The sequence below is a fragment of the Brachycentrus maculatus genome, unplaced genomic scaffold (genome assembly GCF_059751285.1).
Source record: "Brachycentrus maculatus isolate JH-2025_06_01 unplaced genomic scaffold, ASM5975128v1 h1tg000294l, whole genome shotgun sequence".
Taxonomy (NCBI): domain Eukaryota; kingdom Metazoa; phylum Arthropoda; class Insecta; order Trichoptera; family Brachycentridae; genus Brachycentrus; species Brachycentrus maculatus.
In genome coordinates, this window is record NW_028281045.1 from 363,313 (window position 1) to 381,578 (window position 18,266).

The 18,266-nt window shown below is 31.4% G+C and overlaps 1 protein-coding gene and 1 non-coding gene across 2 annotated transcripts in view; one reads left to right on the forward strand and one right to left on the reverse strand.

Moving 5' to 3' along the window:
* LOC148304981 (ubiquitin-conjugating enzyme E2 R2) overlaps positions 1 to 6,672 on the reverse strand; it is a 90,895-nt gene extending 84,223 nt beyond the window's left edge. Inside the window, exon 1 of the mRNA XM_088267411.1 lies at positions 6,131 to 6,672. Within this exon, the coding sequence (XP_088123537.1) occupies positions 6,131 to 6,307 (177 nt within the window). The 5' untranslated portion in view covers positions 6,308 to 6,672. The remainder of the gene's footprint in view (positions 1 to 6,130) is intronic.
* A 341-nt stretch (positions 6,673 to 7,013) lies between these two features.
* On the forward strand, positions 7,014 to 7,086 carry TRNAR-ACG (transfer RNA arginine (anticodon ACG)). Its single transcript has one exon. It is a non-coding gene; the product is annotated as a tRNA-Arg (tRNA).
* The last annotated feature ends 11,180 nt before the right edge of the window (positions 7,087 to 18,266 follow it).

The window sequence follows — 18,266 nt, forward strand, 5'->3', positions numbered from 1 at the left end:
ATATATATATATATATATATATATATATATATATATATATATATATATATATATATATATATATATATATATATATATATATATATATATATATATATATATATATATATATATATATATATATATATATATATATATATATATATATATATATATATATATATATATATATATATATATATATATATATATATATATATATATATATATATATATATATATATATATATATATATATATATATATATATATATATATATATATATATATATATATATATATATAAGAATTATAAGAAAAAGGTATCAAATTCAAGTAGAGCGGGTTCGAACCGAGAAACTCTGACTTAAGAGTCTGCGACACTAACCACGCGACCACAACCCGACACATTATTAACTAAGTGACCACTTATATTTTGAGTGTCCAAATTTTTGTTCACAAATTCTGGGGTTGTCTCACTTATGAGTTATGTATATTGTCAATAATTGATTCGGCAGTCACTTTGTACCATTTTATTTTTTGACATCTCAACAAAGATTAAGAAGAATATGGAAATCTGAGCATTTTCTCACCAATAGATGTCTCTAGTGAAAATTTTAGTGATTTACGTACAATATTTCAAAATTGGATCATATATACATAAAGAACTTCCAAGAATTTGAGTAGTGTGGTTGTCAATGATGGGTAGAATTGGTGAATGTTACACGTGTGTAAAGTGATCACTTAAACCAGCCTATGATGGTCGTCAGCCCTGTAAATTCCCAGACTTCCATATTCTTCTTTATCTTTGATGAGACGTCAAAAAATAATACTAAAAAACAACTCATATTCTTCGTAATAACTCAATCAAAAGTAATAATAAGTCAGGGAATTTAAAGATTATGTATTTTGTATATTGAAAGCATTGTTAACATGTGGTATGGTAATATAATGAATGATAAGGATAGTGTTAAAGATTATGGTCTGATAATGGTGAATAGCCAATAGCCATGTGGGACAACTGTGTCCAGAGGTCAACCGCTAGAAGCAAGCGAGAAAGAGAAGAAAAAAAAATACAATTAACCACAAAAAGCTCAAAACAATTCTGACTTTGCTCTGGCATATAATCATCACAAATTTCTAAAACCTCAGATGTACCATATGGAGTACCATGTAGATTGGCAAAAGTTTTAAAATTAATTACATAAAGTTTACTGTCCACATGAAATGTATTTTACTATTTAACCTTAGATAACTAAACTATATTTGTAGAAACAATGCCATTTGTGGATCACACAATATTAACACATCGCTCACTCCTTTCAACCTTTCATATTTAAAAAAATCGTCAATTTCCTGTTGTTCATGTTTCCGGATGTCCAGAAAATGTACTATATCCCAGCAAAAGGGGCATATTTTAAACTTAATATTTACCCGCTATAGGGCCGAAAGTGTTGTTTTTGCATTTTGAAGAAAAGGTATTGTTTAATTATTTTTTTAAATATACTAAATATTTTTCAAATGGAAAAAAAAACATTCAGGTTTTACCTAAAAAGGTCAGTTGGACAGCAAAAAGTTCAATAAGTGGCTTGATATTTATTTTTAATACATTTTATTATATTTTGTAAACTTTAAAAACGTTCTTCTGAAAAATCAAGTGTTTTGATTTATGACGTTGTTGAAAGGAGTGAGCGATATGTAGTAGCTGTGCGGAATAGTGATTTATTGTTGAATGTCTCTTACATTCATTCCCAATAAACCAAACTTAAGTGCCATGTAACCGGTTCCTATTTTTAAAAAATACTTTTGATCAAGTTTCACGTTTTTAATTGCGTAGTCCGCCAGACGAATGTTTAGTTATTAAGGGTTGATGTGTTGTCACGTTAAGAGTGAATTTTGCAAATTGTCAAATATGTATTATTAAAACTAACATAGGTGTATAACTTGAGATGAAATATTTTATTTTTATTATTTTATTGGAAGGAAGAACAACAGTTACAATATATGATACATCAGAATACAAAAAATAAAATCATGAGCACCAATTACAGTTCTTCACAACTATGCATAAGAGAGGTCTATATAAAGGAAGAGACATGCAAATAAAATAAATAAATATAATATAAATATCTATCATATTTGTTTTATATGAAAGTAAATGGAAGACATCCATCTTTTTCTATATAAAAAAACCATAGATGTTTCATCTCACCTATAGTACTGATATATCATCCGTATGGTGAATAATTCAATGTCGTCAGGTGGTTTTTTTCATCAACCCCGACCCTAATTACTATGCTAATTAGGGTCTTATACTAATCACAAGTAACCGCAAACCCAATTCCGATCCGTACAATATTTTTTAGCGTCTCTCGTGCTCTACAAAAGTAAACAAATAGAACGCTTATAAGCGTCTTCCGTTCTCTACTAAAATGTAAAAGATGCTTTTAAGTGTTTCCCGCAAACATTGTGTTGATACCGTTAACAGTCTTACCTACCCTAACCTGATTGTGAACACAAAAAAAAATATATTCAGTTTAAAAATTTAATATTATTTGTATTTTTCACAGTATATATGTTGGGATATGGTAAATTATACAATAGAAAAAATATTATGTTTGTATTATACTTGCTGTATAAGCTGGAGATAAAACATGTTTTGTATCATACTTATCTATAAGAAATAAAATGTGATCTGTATTGCTGTCAGACGTCTCATCACTGTGAAGTCCAAATTGAATACATCAGGAATAACACTCTCCTTATCATTCATCATTCACCTTGTGTAATACCACTTTGAAAAACACTACGTGATTACAGGTTACGGAATAATCATTCCATCATCAGGTCAAATGTATACTAAAGTGAAATTTTTAAGGTCTGACATTTATACAAAAATAAAATTTGAAAGGGAGAGGGAAGACAAAATCACAATGGGAATATTTTTTTAAAGTGGACTTGCAGTTAAATTTAATTTATTATGGGTATGTCTTCATTAATTGCTTTACTTATTTCTAATTTTTCTAGATTATCTAAACGAAGACCAGTTTCATTTATTTACAAGTAAAATTTCTATACCCGTTGATTTATTAAAATGATGTTTTCAAAATGTTATTACACAAAGTGAAAGATGAACGATAAGGAGAGTGTTATATTACCATACCACAAAGTAAACAATACTTTTAATATACAAAATAAATCAGAAATAATTATACTCATACATTATGAATGAAAATTTAAAATAACATTGTGAAATACTTATTGACCAATACACAAGACTAAAATTATAACTGATAGTCTGAAAAATAAACATATTTACTAGATAACAGACTTCAATTATATGTTATTGTTTGATATAAAAATGTATCAATATAACCAGAAACCATAATTACACTCAGTTATTAATTTCTTTGATATGAAAATAAACAATATACCAGGAATTCCCCAGTATATATACATAAAGCTCTCTGGATTAACTAAATGCTATAAATTTGATAAAACAACTGACGTGAATAGTACCCTATCTACATTAAATACTCTAAACAAAAGGCCATAAGATAAGACACCCATGCCTGCTTCTTACGATTGCGGGGGGTATGTGCAAAGGCACAAACTACAGAGGATGACCACGCTTATCCTACATGGACCAAATTATTTCAGAGATGCGCAGAGTTGAAGATAGAGTCGGGTGGAGACTGACCATGAAAGAAGCCAACCAATCATCACAAAGATTGTAACCAACGAAGATCCAGAGTTGGACGGGTTCAATGTCAATCTGTTTTCAGCCATCCATTCTCCGATTCTCTTAATGCACTATTAATATAGTCAACGAGTTTATATTTCTCCCCCGGTTTAGAATAGAAAACAATTTTCATATCAACCGCATAGCAGCATGAACACAATTCATATGATTTAATTATGTTTTCTACATTTAGTGCCGAGAAGGTATAGAAGAGGAACTAGGACTGAACCTTGAGGTACACAGTGGCGTGTACAGAGTTTTTAATCAGTGTAGGCAGTGGAGTCCGCCTCCGTGGTGTAATGGTCAGCGTGTTTAGCTACCGTGTTGGAAGTCTCGGGTTCGATTCGCAGGGGGGTGAAAATAAATATTAATGATTATATTTAATATTACCCTGGACTGGTTCCTGAAGCGCAAGAGCGATCACCTAGCCTTCATGTAAGTAATGATCAAGATAACACTGCGTCAATTCGATGCAGTGCCCTATGCACCATTGTATGCGGATAATGGTTAAAAGTAAGGCAGTTGAGTTGGATAGTAAGATAAGGTAGGCAATACTTAATAAGGCACAGTAGGCACTGGTTGTGTTTCAATATGGAACGCAAGTAATCCAGAGTAAGCACTGCTTTTCTACCTTTATAGAATGCACGCCTCTGGCGGTACACCAGTAGAGACTGAATGATTATGTATGCGTTCATATATATTTTTCTTAGATTTATATTACCCACTGACACTTCGTGATGGAATTGCATTTTTAATTTATTATTAGATTAAAACCAATATTTTTAGCTTTTCCACTTTTTTATTTGACCAGCGACCGGGTTTCGTCGTTACCGACATCATCAGACTGGTATATTTTTCTCTTTATATAGTTGGATCAGTAGTGCAGGACTGATCACCGTGTCTTAATGCTTAACATCCATCATCTGGGTGCAGAGGTATCAAGAAACTGCGACTTGATATGGTCAGCTCTATTGAATTATCTATCTCCTAAGTGTACTGATGAGCAAGTATATTGTATGTGTGGGCAAGATCCCTTGGAGATTGAAATTGATTTCAGCATTTTTTTAAACTCTAATATTATATTAACGCTAGACCACAGGACTTGTTTCAATGCTTAACACATTGTTTGCGGGAAACGCTTAAAAGCATTTTTTACATACTGTTGGTAGACAGCGGCAGACGCTTATAAGCGTTCTATTTGCTTACTTTTGGTAGAGCCCGAGAGACGCTAATAATTATTGTAGAGATCGGAATTTGGCTTGTGGTTACTTGTGATTAGTATACTGAGGGTTGGGCAGGAGTCTGTTAAAGAATACATAATTAGGGCCGGGGTTGATGAAAAAACAGCTCACATTTTATCAAAAACATTTACTAGTCATTTTTTAAATAAGTGCAACATGTTTTTTTTTGAGAACATTATAAAAAATACCAAAATAAAATATCGGTTAAAAATAAAGATACAATTAACTAATTAAGATATAGGAGTCGTAATAATCGGCGGGTATATATGAGGAGATGCATGAACATGGAAGAGGCGAAGAATGTTTGCAAAGACACAGTGTGGCATTCTATTCTCTCTGCCTACCCCTGCGGAGAAGCAGCGTGATGGTTAGTAAGTTTTTTTTTATTTAGATACGGTATATGCTAGTTGGCAGTACATTCTTTACACATGTTGCCTGGGAGCTTCCCACAGATTGGGTATCTGTCATAAATATTACGAATGTCCCGTAATCTAGGATTAATATCATCCTAGACTGATGCATAATGGGCAGAATTGATTGCCTTGTCTTCATAACAGTAATGATAATGAAAACACTGCATCAATTTGATTTTGTATCTCATCAACCTTTGGGTGCAGAAGAGGTCAACAATAACATATTTTGGCAAAAAATATCACCAAAATATTATTTGATACCAAGTAGGTACATGCTTTAATGAATAACAAGAATTATCATATGTTTAGATCAGGTTAGGTTAGGTTTATATACAATACGTGGTGGATTTATTTGAATTTTATTGATTTATTTATCAGAATGCGGAAGTTTTGAAATATCAATTATGATCAATAAAATTTATATAGAAAAGGTATCAATAATCATTTCTGACCGTGATCAAAGAGAAAAATGTGTTATTTTTTCATCGTTAAATTTAGAAATTTGTCGTGTTTTCGTCGAATACAAGTTTGACATTTTAGGCGTAGAAATGACAACGTGCTTTGTCCGAAAAAACTGGGAGCAACAGCTGATATACTCGTTTTCTTCAAGCACCAATATAAATATAACGTGAGAAACTAAACTACGTCTAAATCGTATAATCTAGACGCATTTTGATCTTAAAATAGTTGCTTTGTGTTCTCATTATTTGTCAAGAGGAGAGGTTATGTAAACAAAAATTGAAAACAAAGGGTACCTTGAAATATCCTCCTTGGTATAGCGTATCGGGGGGCCCGAAAATTGCTACTTCCCACTCGAATAAGTTTTCCTCTCCAACCAGCTTAACCCTGAAGCCCTCGACTGGTTCCTCTTGTAGGCTTTTATATTCCAGGGCCAAGGCTCGTAGGGCTGAACTAGACGGGGTAACAGACATTTTGTGTATTTTCTTAAACGCTCACGGAATTAAATAAAATTAATTACACGGTAAATTTTCCCCGCGATCAATGCCGTGCCACCAACACTTTCACACACAATATCAATTCCCTTTCTACACTGATAATCTTTCACAATCTACGAAATTTCTATTTCAATTGTGCAAACATAACGCCAGCGCGAGACGATCGCTTACGAAGTTTTATTATATATCACACACTTCGAAAAGCCAATACTGTAAGGTTTTCGACTAAATTAATAACAGTAATCTGCATTCAAAATACGTGATCTATAATGCCTTAGCGCGACGAACGTTGGCAAATGAGTAAAATAAACAGTGTTCTAGAACAGACAAACGCGTCGAGTAACAACTTCAAGGAAAACAGCTGTTATTTCCGTGTACAGCTGCGCAGGTTTCTGCGCAGGAGTTCTCTGTATTACTGACATCTATGATACAATTTAACGCGTGAGAATTCCTACAGAAGTATTATTCACGATTAGAAAATAATATTACAAACTGTTAATAGGTGGCAGTAATAAATGTTTTGCAATATACAAGTTTTTTATTTTTTAAATTTGTCTTGTCAAGTGGACGATATTTAAAATATTCGTTAACGAATTCATAATTTTAATATTAATTTATAAAAAAAAATCATTTCTAATTTTCAAGTTGTATTAGTTCAATATTAAGGGCTAGGCACTACTGAGGTCCTGTGGCGCAACGGATAACGCGTCTGACTACGGATCAGAAGATTCCAGGTTCGAATCCTGGCAGGATCGAAACCTTTTTTGGATTTTCTTCTTTTTTATCTTCTCGTGAAGCGGCTTGCTGTTATTGCTGAAATTTTGAGATAATTTGCGATTATCATTACCGCTAAAAATTGTTTACATGAAGCGACACTTGAAGGTAAGCATGTATAATATTTACAAGGCGTTTTGATTTTTTTCCGTTCGGATTTTTTGTCCGTTATACCTAAAGTGACCATTTACTTTTGTCCTCAAAACGGGACATCTACCAATTTTTACGTAATGGTATGTATATTCAAGAAAACACGTATTTTTTCATACTTTTTGAGTATTAATAAAAAGAAAAGAATTGTTGATAAAGTAAATTAAAGGAATAAATCATACAATCATGAAAAAGTATGTTGTTCAGGCTATCTAAAAACGGGACGTATGATCACATTAGTTTTACCCAAATTTCGTTAAAAAGAGGTCCGTTATATCGAGGTTTTACTGCATATTTATTTTAAAAATTTATTTTGAAAATTAAATAAAAAATTCAACTAATGGACATAACCCTGTGAATATTTCAAAGAGGTCACTGCGCCGCGTTGACCTGGGAGCCAAATTAATCCGTACCATCGTTTTTCATGGTACGTTTTCCTAATGAACTTTTAACATAACGTCTCTGTTCTCTTTATAAACTTACTAAATACTGTTTGAAATTCTGAAAATTTTTTCACCAAAGCCTTCCCTCGACATTATCCACGTAAAACCGTGAGAAGTCCTTAATTTATTTTTATTTTTATTTACATAAATAGAATACATTTATTCAAAGAACAATTTTAAATATTATTTTTTGATATCTCATCAAAGATGAAGAAGAATATGGAAGTCTGGGCATTTACGGGGCTTACGACCGTCATAGGCTGGTTTAAGTGATAAACATATTAAAAATATATTTTTGCAGAGAAAGCCACCTTGTGTGTCTTGTCGGTGTAGTTCTTTTTACATACATTTTTATTGTTTTTATCCATTTTAACTTAATATACACACAAAAAAGAGAGAGAAAATTAAGAATATAAACTATTTTACAATTTTAATAGAATTAACTCTTGATCATTTACCCATTCCTTTATTTTGTCTTTGTTCCATATTTTATTTTGACCTCTAACCTCCGTTGATAGTAAAATGAAGTCACGATTTACCAGAAGAGATGGCATCAAAAGAAACATTAAAAAAATATATTAAATTCACGATTTTTGTTTATGTAGGTATGCAGTTTTATTTTATTACTTATCTACCTTACGTAACTACTTATGTATACAAAAACAGAAATATGGTGATGTTTTTTTTAGTATACTAATTATATACATACTTATATGGTATATATCGTAGTCATACAGGAGAAAGTGACCAACTGCAGTTTTTACAAAAACGTGATTATTAACTATTTGACATCTTACTAGCTTCATACTGCTCTGAAAAAAATCCCAGAGCGATTTTAAACTTGGAAGTATAATATTTTGACTTGTTAAAAATGACTAACTGCATTGATGTTCATTTTGTTTACAAGCAAAAGTGACCAAGTGACGGTTGGACATTATTGCCTGTTGTAAAAATTTTCAACGCCATGAAGTTATTGAAAGTTCTGTATGAAACATTTGACATTTAAACGTTTCTAGAGAAACAAAGTGACTAAATTCGAAGTCAAATGGCCAGTAGAGGTAAATTATTGATGAAAATGTGTAAAAATCAAGAAATCTGCATTTTTTCCCAGATTTTTGCCATTAAGTAATTTTAAAAACTTTAGGATGTAAATTTTCTAAAATATTATTTACTCATTTCAATATTAGCAAACATCTCTTTTCACATAAAAATAATCACAATCGTGAATACATTATTTCTTTGTTTTTAATTGATGACAAAAGTGTAAAAACGGTTAAATGGCCCGCCTGAACATTTTACGTTTTGTCAGTTGGTCACTTTCTCCTGTACGACTACGATATATTAGTGTATTTCAGATCTAACTATGAACTAAACTAGTTTACGTTTTACCCCAATATACCATAAATCACAACACAATTTTCTTCAAATTCAGGTAATATTTGACGTTATTTGAAGTTATGCTTAAAGTAACGTTTTTGTGTGGAAAAAAATAGTTTTTCATTGAAATAAGATATGGTTTTCAAAAAAAAAGAGTTATTGAAAGGTAAGGAGTTAAAAAAATATAAATACCCATGTAAAAATATATTTCTGTATATATTTAAATATATAAATCATTTCAATAATAAACAATAAAATATTTATTTATTATTAGAAGAAAAAGTTTATTTTTTAACTCACAATATTAATTATTAAGAAAAGGTAAAGGCAGTCTTTGTTATTTTAGTTGTAATATTTCTAAATAGCTTTTAAAATATTTAATAAAATAAATCTATAAAATAAAATAAAAAAACATGCTTGATCTCTCCAGTGTACAGTGCACAGTGGAATGAATTCTGTGTTTGTGAATATCCTCTTCACAAAAATATACCAATAAAAAGGTTTCACAACCAAGTAAAATGCCTTGTATATCATCTGGTTATAACAAAGAAATTACAATTTTATTTAAAAATATAGGTAGGTACTTCAAATACTTAAAAATAATTCAAATTTACATTAATGTTTTGGTTAAATACTTGTTTTCATTCATTTTGGCTCTCAACTGCACCTAGTGGTGGAGAAGGCACTTCATCGAAAATATGCAATGTTAAGTAGTATGTATGTGTGTGCGGCTGTCCAAATTTAAAACACAGTAAGGGACATTTTTTGTAGTAGGTTTTATTTGCATTTTTGGACTAAGTAGAGTCTACTTAGTCCATAAATGCAAAAAAAACCTACTACAAAAAAATGTCCCTTACTGTGTTTTAAATTTGGACAGCCGTGTGCGTGTGTTACTTTCTGTTTATTCTGCATAGAATCTTCTCATTCTTATTTTTCTAGATCCTAAGGATCTGTTTGTGCCTCCGCTTGTAGCTCTTGGGATGTTGACTCCCAGCTGTCTTTCCACCTTTTTGGAGGTCTGCCTGGGGGTCTGCGTCCTTCAGGGATTCCTTGAAGGGCGATACATGGAAGTCTGTCATCTGACATTCTGTTTACATGATTATTCCAGTATCGCCTTCATTGTCGTCCCCACCTCACGATATCCTCCGTCTTACACATGCTTAGAATATGTATGTATATCTTATAAATAAAAGGTCAAAAAAATCAATTATCGGGAGATGGTGGGAACGTATGAGGTTTTTTTTTCAAAAGAAATGTACATTAGTAGTTAGATCAAAATTATTTTTTCTCACAAAGGTAATAAAAAATACAGTTCGTATCTCATTGATGACAACATTAAAATTTCATGAACTACTTACATTATTAATAATATTCAGTTTTCACGTCGACACGCGATGTGTACGATCGATTAATACTTTATTCATCAATCTACGTCACATTCCGTTTGAAGTCATTAGCTGGATATTGTTAAAACATTAAAAGCGCAACTATTAAAATTCAATTTTTTAATTTAAAGATTCAAAATATGGATAGAATAACAAAATAAAAATATTATATAATCTAAATTTGAAGCACTAGCTTTGTGATTTTCCATTTTACAATTAAAATATAACTTTGATTAATTCTATCGGTCTTGATAAAGACGCGGTTAGCTTCGAAACCGGTAGACATTATAAGTAAGTTAAAATAAAATATTTATAGTGATTTTAAAACAAAGTTACATTTTATTTATAACAGAAAGGTTGTGCTAGATTTTATACATTTAATAATAAGGGTATTATCAGGGTAACGTCGGTTTTAATTTTACCAATATTTAAAAAAAAGTATTTTTGTGTTTCAATATAGTAACGTTAGTATATATTTTTAGATATTATGGTATATAGTGTGATATAGAAAATTAGTAAAATGAAACTTTGAGACGATTAAAACCATAGTATTTTATTACTCGAGACTCGAGACGATTAAATCCTTAGAAATTTCCAGGACAAATCGAAAGTATGTAAATGGTTTGAAGTTATGTTTTGAGTTTCTATACGATCATGAGTCGAATGGTATTCTATTTGTAATATTTTTGAAATAATTATTATTTCTCATTTAAATGTTTTTAAAAAAAATTGTATTTATTAAAACATATTTCCTCAAAGAACTGGTACAAATTCCTAATGGGTTATATGCCAACTTCCACTAGCCTTTACGAATCCGGGTATGTGACTACGAGTTCTCTGCCCGTTTTGTTTAGTATCTTTTCCCTCTTTTTCAAACGAATAGTACCCAATTTTCCTCCTTCATTCCCTTTCCCATTCACCTTGAGATGCTTCATGAACATCGTCTGTGTACTCCATATTGCTCTTAGATGGGAGCGCAGGACCGACCATCTAGGCTTCATAATATGTGCATCAAATGGTCAAGTTTACGCAGCATCAATTTGATATAAAGCCTTACGTTACTTTTGGGAAAGCAATCAAAGAAAGAAGAAAAATATTTAAATTTAGCGTTACAGTTTTTTTACCAAGTGTATCTGTATAATTATCAATTTTACGAGAATTTAAATAACTAAATTATCTTAATATTAGACATGTAATGTTTCAAAAGCTTAGCAAAGGTTTTCAAAGATGGAGCATTTTACACGTGAAGAGATATTTACATACAATAATTGGTAATTATTTATATATATATATACTCGTTTACATATGGCTCAATGTCAACTCATATTGGTGTATAAGTCTTGATTCAGGCTACATCTGTTACTGACTCATGATGTTAAAATAAATTGGATAATAAATTGCACCTACATTTATTATTCCAGAAGAAAATGTATAAGTATGTGATAAACATATAATTATTGTATTCACAAAATAACATACCTCATACTTTTTTGTTGTGTATTGCACACAAATAAAGCACACCAATTACAATTAACACACTAAGTTGAATTTTTTTAAACCCTTATCCGCACCCCTATGGTGCATAGGGCACTGTTTCATATGAACGCAGTGTTATCTTGATCGTTTACACATGAAGGGAAGGTGATCAGCCCTCCGCTTCAGGTACCAGTCCAGGGTTATATTGAATAAATATTACAGTGAAAAAATCACTTATATTTATTTTACCCCCCCTGGGAATCGAACCCGGGACCTCCAGAACGGTAGCCGAGCGTGCTGACCATTACGGAGGCGGACATTGAAACTTACATAGAACTAATAGATCCAAAACACAGAAACATATCAAACAAAACCTAACACATACCTATTTTGGTCAAAAGAACTTAGATTATAATGCAATAGAGTCGTACAACCCTTTTATTATCCATAAAGTTATTAATAATGAATCCAAGTATAAAAAAAGCTTTTCTCAATCCAACATGGATGGCTGTTGTGAACTCATATGTACTGTGTCATGAGATTGATCAATATATCGAGGAGTTCCTAAAATTTGAGCAGTGTGGTTGGAAAAAGTATTCGAATAAAAGTGAATTTGCACGTGTGTAAAGTGATCACTTAACCAGCCTATCACAGGTCATTAGTCCTGTAACCCAGATTTCCATATTCTTCTTCATCTATGTTGAGATGTCAAAATGTAATAATATCTCCTCAGTGGAGAAAAACCAGATTTGTGAAAAAGTATTTGGACACACTCAAAATGCTTTCAATTAAAAAGATTACAATGATTAAAGAAAACACTTGTTTTTATACCACTTGAGTTTTATTAATATTAATAATAACTTTATTCAGACCTGAATGATGGAAGTTTAGCTTCTGAAACTAGTAGTCTTTAATAAAACTCAAGTGGTATGGTGTACAAGCGTTTTCTTTAATCATTGTAACATGTCTTACCACAAAGTTAATGCCGAAACAATAAATAAAAAAAATTAAAAGATATTCATAAATGGATAATGGAGGTGGAAAAATTTGAAATAGATCGTATCATTCGGCCATATTGTATTTTATTGTACGTCTTTTTTTTTCATATATTGTAGTTGTATATTTTAAATGTTTCCTTGGTACGAGAAAACTCAGTGAACCCACATTATTGTAATTTGACTAACTAACTAACTAACCATCACGCCGATTCCCCGCAGGGGTAGGCAGAGAGAATAGAGCGCCACACCACTCTGTCCTTACAAACATTCTTCGCCTCTTCCACGTTCATGCATCTCCTCATACATACCCGCCAATTGTTACGACTCCTAACCTGACCACTTTCAAGTATTTGGCATACCTGATCGTGCCATGTTTTTCTCGGTCTTCCTCTGCTTCTTTTCCCACTAACATTCGCCTCATAAATTTGTTTGTAATTTGTTATAATGAGTATGATGAAAAATCAATTTAAAAAATCATTAATGTTACTCGTTTGGCAACCCTGCTACAAAAGCCATTAATGAAAGCCTTTCCTATAAAAGAAAATTCTATGGATAGGTTGATCGACGCCTGAATTTTCCGATGTTCGCTAAACGTCGGTGTCCGCCGTCGCGGCGCTATGCATTTCCCGGTTATATTTTAAAGCTGCGCGAAAACTAACATTAGATTTTATTATTGAGATTAAAATTTAATTTATTCATCTAATCTAAGCGCAAAAAAAGTTATGTGTAATTCGGTGGGGTGTTACATTAAAATTTAATTTATTTATCTAATCTAAGCGTAAAATACGTTATGTTTAATTCGGTGGGGTGTTGATTTTAAATGACTTTCTCATAGTATTTCTACAGAGGTGAGTGTTTTCAATGATTTTATCCCTTTTTATTAATTGTCTCGGGTGTTTCTATCGAATACTAGTTTTTACCCGGCTACGCGTTACAGTGGCTCAATCTGGTTGAAATAGAAATGAAAGAAAATATAAAGCACACATATCTTATACGTTGTAGTCGTATGCTTTTTACTACAGACTACTCTGGTTGAATACTTTGTGTGCACCGCTGTACAAGTATATACATATGTACATATGTTATTTTTCTACGCCTACACAGTTTGTTTAAAAAAAAAACAATAAAATGTCTTTAAAACGTCTAAGAATTTTTTTTTAAATTTCTCTAGTAACATGGAAAAAGAGTGTTTCAAATATAAATTATGTCTTCTTTTTCTGCTTGGTGTAGAAATTGTGGCCTGTTTTAAAGAGGGATTAGCCTCCTGCAATGTCGATTCTCAGCTGTCAATCCATCTCTTTGGTGGTATGCCCGGGAATCGTCTACCTTTGGATTTGCCGTGCTGTGCAATGTGGAGGAGTCTGGATAGTACCATTCTTCTCACATGCGCACACCATTGTCTCATTCGTTGTCTTCCCCACCTAACGACATCTTCGATCTCGCATATTTCACTTATCCTGGTGTTCCTTATTGGTGTCTCGTAGACTCTTGCCAGATATCCTTGTTAGTCTTCATTTCTGACACTCTTAGAGCGTTTTTTGTGAATTATGTATAAAATTGAATACCCTACATAATTTATATTTCATTTATACATAATTAAAATCTTTAAATCTTTTTTTTTATACCATATAGTTTTAAATTGTATTCTCAATTCAGACGAACAAGGTTATTTCCTTATTGAATGAAGAAATGTGTGTCAAGGATATCAGTAGTCTTGTGGAATTAACTCAGAATTTTCCAGGTATTATATTATTATGTAGGATTTATAATGTACATATGTATGTATTTACGTTATTTCCTTACGAGGATATCATAGTTACATATGATGATATCTACGCATGTGTCATTGTCATTAGGTCACACTTCCCTGCGGTTATATTCTATCGTATTTTTTAAAAGTAATTTCTTAGATCGAATTTGTAATAGTTGTATTTAGAATCAATTATAATAATACAAAATCCAAAGAATTCTTAAAAATTACCTAAGACAGAAAAACACATTTATTATTACGTAAAATTATTTTATAAAATCTATTTTTTATTGTAACTGCAGACAGTTGGAATTCCATTTTGAATTGTTGGGTGATATATCCAATATTAAACATGGTTATTGGATTGAATTCTACTTTTATTTACATATGATAATATGTGACGCGTTTCGTATTATCAAACACTCTCCGACATCAAACACGAGTGTTTGATAATGACTTAGTAAGACGAAACGCGTCACATATTATCGTATATACGTAAATAAAAGTAAAGTTCAATCCAATAACCGTGTTTAATTTTGGATAAATTACCCAACAACCCAATTTAGTTTAAAAATTATTCAAAAATAAATAAAACGTACAGTACTGTAATATTAAATTCAAATGTAAAAAATGTTAATTGATTGTAATGTAAAAGGCATGTACAACATAACTGCTATAAGTAAATTACTCTGTATGTACTATATTACAAATTTCTCGGCTAATCCGAATTTTTCCCGAAATCCGAAAAGGCCACATCCTAATTAATTCGGATTTCCGGGGTTCTACTGTAGTGGTGTGGTTGTCAATCATGGATAGAATGGTAAATGTTACACGTGTATAGAGTTTTATTAAATATTATTGTTTGACATCTCATCAAAGATGAAGAAGAATATGGAAGTCTGGGCATTTACGGGGCTGGTTTAAGTGATCACTTTACACACGTGTAACATTCACCAATTCTACCCATTATTGGCAACCACACTATACCCGTCATAGCTTATTAAATAGCATATTATAAGCATATATTATCATAGCATATTATAAGCTTAATAATAAAAATAAAAATAGTATTTTCTGGCATTTCTCATGTGTGTGATTATAATCCAGGATTCGGACCTCACATACTAATATAAGAGTTTCTGCTTAGTAAAAAAGCTTCTTTACATCTCACCAATAGATGTCTCTAGTAAAGTTCTAGTGATTCAAGAACAAGGTTTCTAAATTGGTTCATATATATAGAACTTCCAAGAATTTGAGTGGTGTGGTTGTCAATAATGGGTAGAATTGCTGAATGTTACACGTGTGTAAAGTGATCACTTAAACTAGCCTATGACGGTCGTCAGCCCCGTAAATGCCCAGACTTCCATATTTTTCTTCATCTTTGATGAGATGTTAAAAAATAATATGAAAAAAAGAGATATTTTCATTAATATCCTTTCATTGATTTACATGACAAAACCATCTCAACACATCTTTCTAATTTTATCGATTATGCAGCCTTGCATTCTCCATTTATTATTCTTCTTCTAACCCTTATCCGCACCCAATGATGCGTAGGGCGCTGCATCGTATTGACGCAGTCTTATCTTGATATTAACTAACATGAAGGCAAGGTGATCATACTTGCGCTTTAGGGACCGGTCCACGGACACGGTCGTCAGCCCCGTAAATGCCCAGACTTCCATATTCTTCTTCATCTTTGATGAGATGTCAAAAAATAATATGAAAGTGACTCCTGTAATTGGAGATAATCCAGATTTTGTGAACAAGTATTTGGACACACTCAAAATGTTGTAAGTTTTATTAAAGTTCACTTTAAGAACCAGGCAATTTTTAAAAGTCGTAGGGCCTGTAAATACCCAGAATTACATATTCTTCTTCATCTATGTTGAGATACCAATGGAATAAATCAATATACTATACACTGCTGTTATTAGCTTGATAAATAAAACATTTTAAACGGTTGTGACAGTAACCCTAAAATGGTACGAGTATGAACGAAAAAACCGCAATCATTTTTGGCGATCTTTTTTCTGCGGTTTCAAATACGATTTTTAAAATACGAGTCTTAACTTAGGATTCAGGCCCAATATACGATAAACCGCAAATTTTCTTCAAACCCAGGTAACATTTTAAGTAATTGCATTTTTTGCTTAAAAAATGCCGTTTTTGTAATGAAAAAAAAAGTTTTCATTAGAAAACCATATATTTAAATGGTTTTGAAAATGAAAAGAGTTATTAAAATGTATGAAGTTGTTTTTTTTTTTCATAATTTGATATTATTACAAATAGGTATCAAATTGTGATGGTGGGTTCGAACCGAGAAATTCTGACTTAAAAGTCCTCGTCACTAACCACGGGACCACAACACAAAATTTTAATTAGAAATATATAGATATTACCACAAAATGAGATTTTTGAAACAAAAACGCGATATACCTATTAATATCACTCACTCCTTTCAACAATGTCATATATAATGATTAAAGAAAACACTTCGTTTTTTACCACTTGAGTTTTATTATAGACTACATGTTTCAGAAGTTAAACTTCCATCATTCAGGTCTGTATAATAACTAAACATATGTTACTATACAGACCTGAATGATGGAAGTTTAACTTCTGAAACATGTAGTCTATAATAAAACTCAAGTGGTAAAAAACGAAGTGTTTTCTTTAATCATTGTAACATGTCTTACCACAAAGTTAATGCCGAAACAATAAATAAAATGTCATATATCAAAAAACTTGATTTTTCAGGTGTTTTTTCAAAGTTTAAAAATATAGTATAAAGAAATGTATTAAAAATAAATATCAAGCCCCTTACTGAACTTTTTACTGTGCAACAGATCTTTTTAGGTAAAACCTGAATGTTTTTTCTCCATTTGGAAGATATTTAGTCAATTTAAAAATTCTATTTATGTGCGCAGACACACGTCTGGCGTACCGGTCGCTTTCTAAATTTGATGTTTGCGAGTTCAGCTTAAACTAAGACCTAGAGACCCTAGAAACGATGCTGTCACCAATTTTGATGGTGAAAAATTAAGAAAATAAAAACAAAAATAACGTAATATTTTTTCAGCACCATAAAAATATTTCTTGCTAACCCAATTTTTCAAATAAGCGTATTCGTCTAAACCTAAACGATTTCCAATACTCATTTAACGAGGTTCAAAGTCACAGTCTTGAGAAATAGGTTCGAAGAAACAGGCCTATGTATTTCTTATGTGATATTATTAATGGCTTTCGATCGATATGAGCGATATTTCGGTTTTGTTTCTAACATGTCATACGATATGGTAATTTTACATATGTTGTGTCTTCACGCTAAGAAAACTGGGCTTATCACGCGATCTATAATAAGTAGGTATAACTAACAAACATAACTAACATATATATATATCGCTCACTCCTTTCAAGAACTTCATAAATCAAAAAACTTGATTTTTCAGGAGAACGTTTTTAAAGTTTAAAAATACTAAACAATGTATTAAAAATAAATATCAAGCCACTTACTGAACTTTTTACTGTGCAACAGTCTTTTTAGGTAAAACCTGAATGTTTTTTCTCCATTTGAAAAAT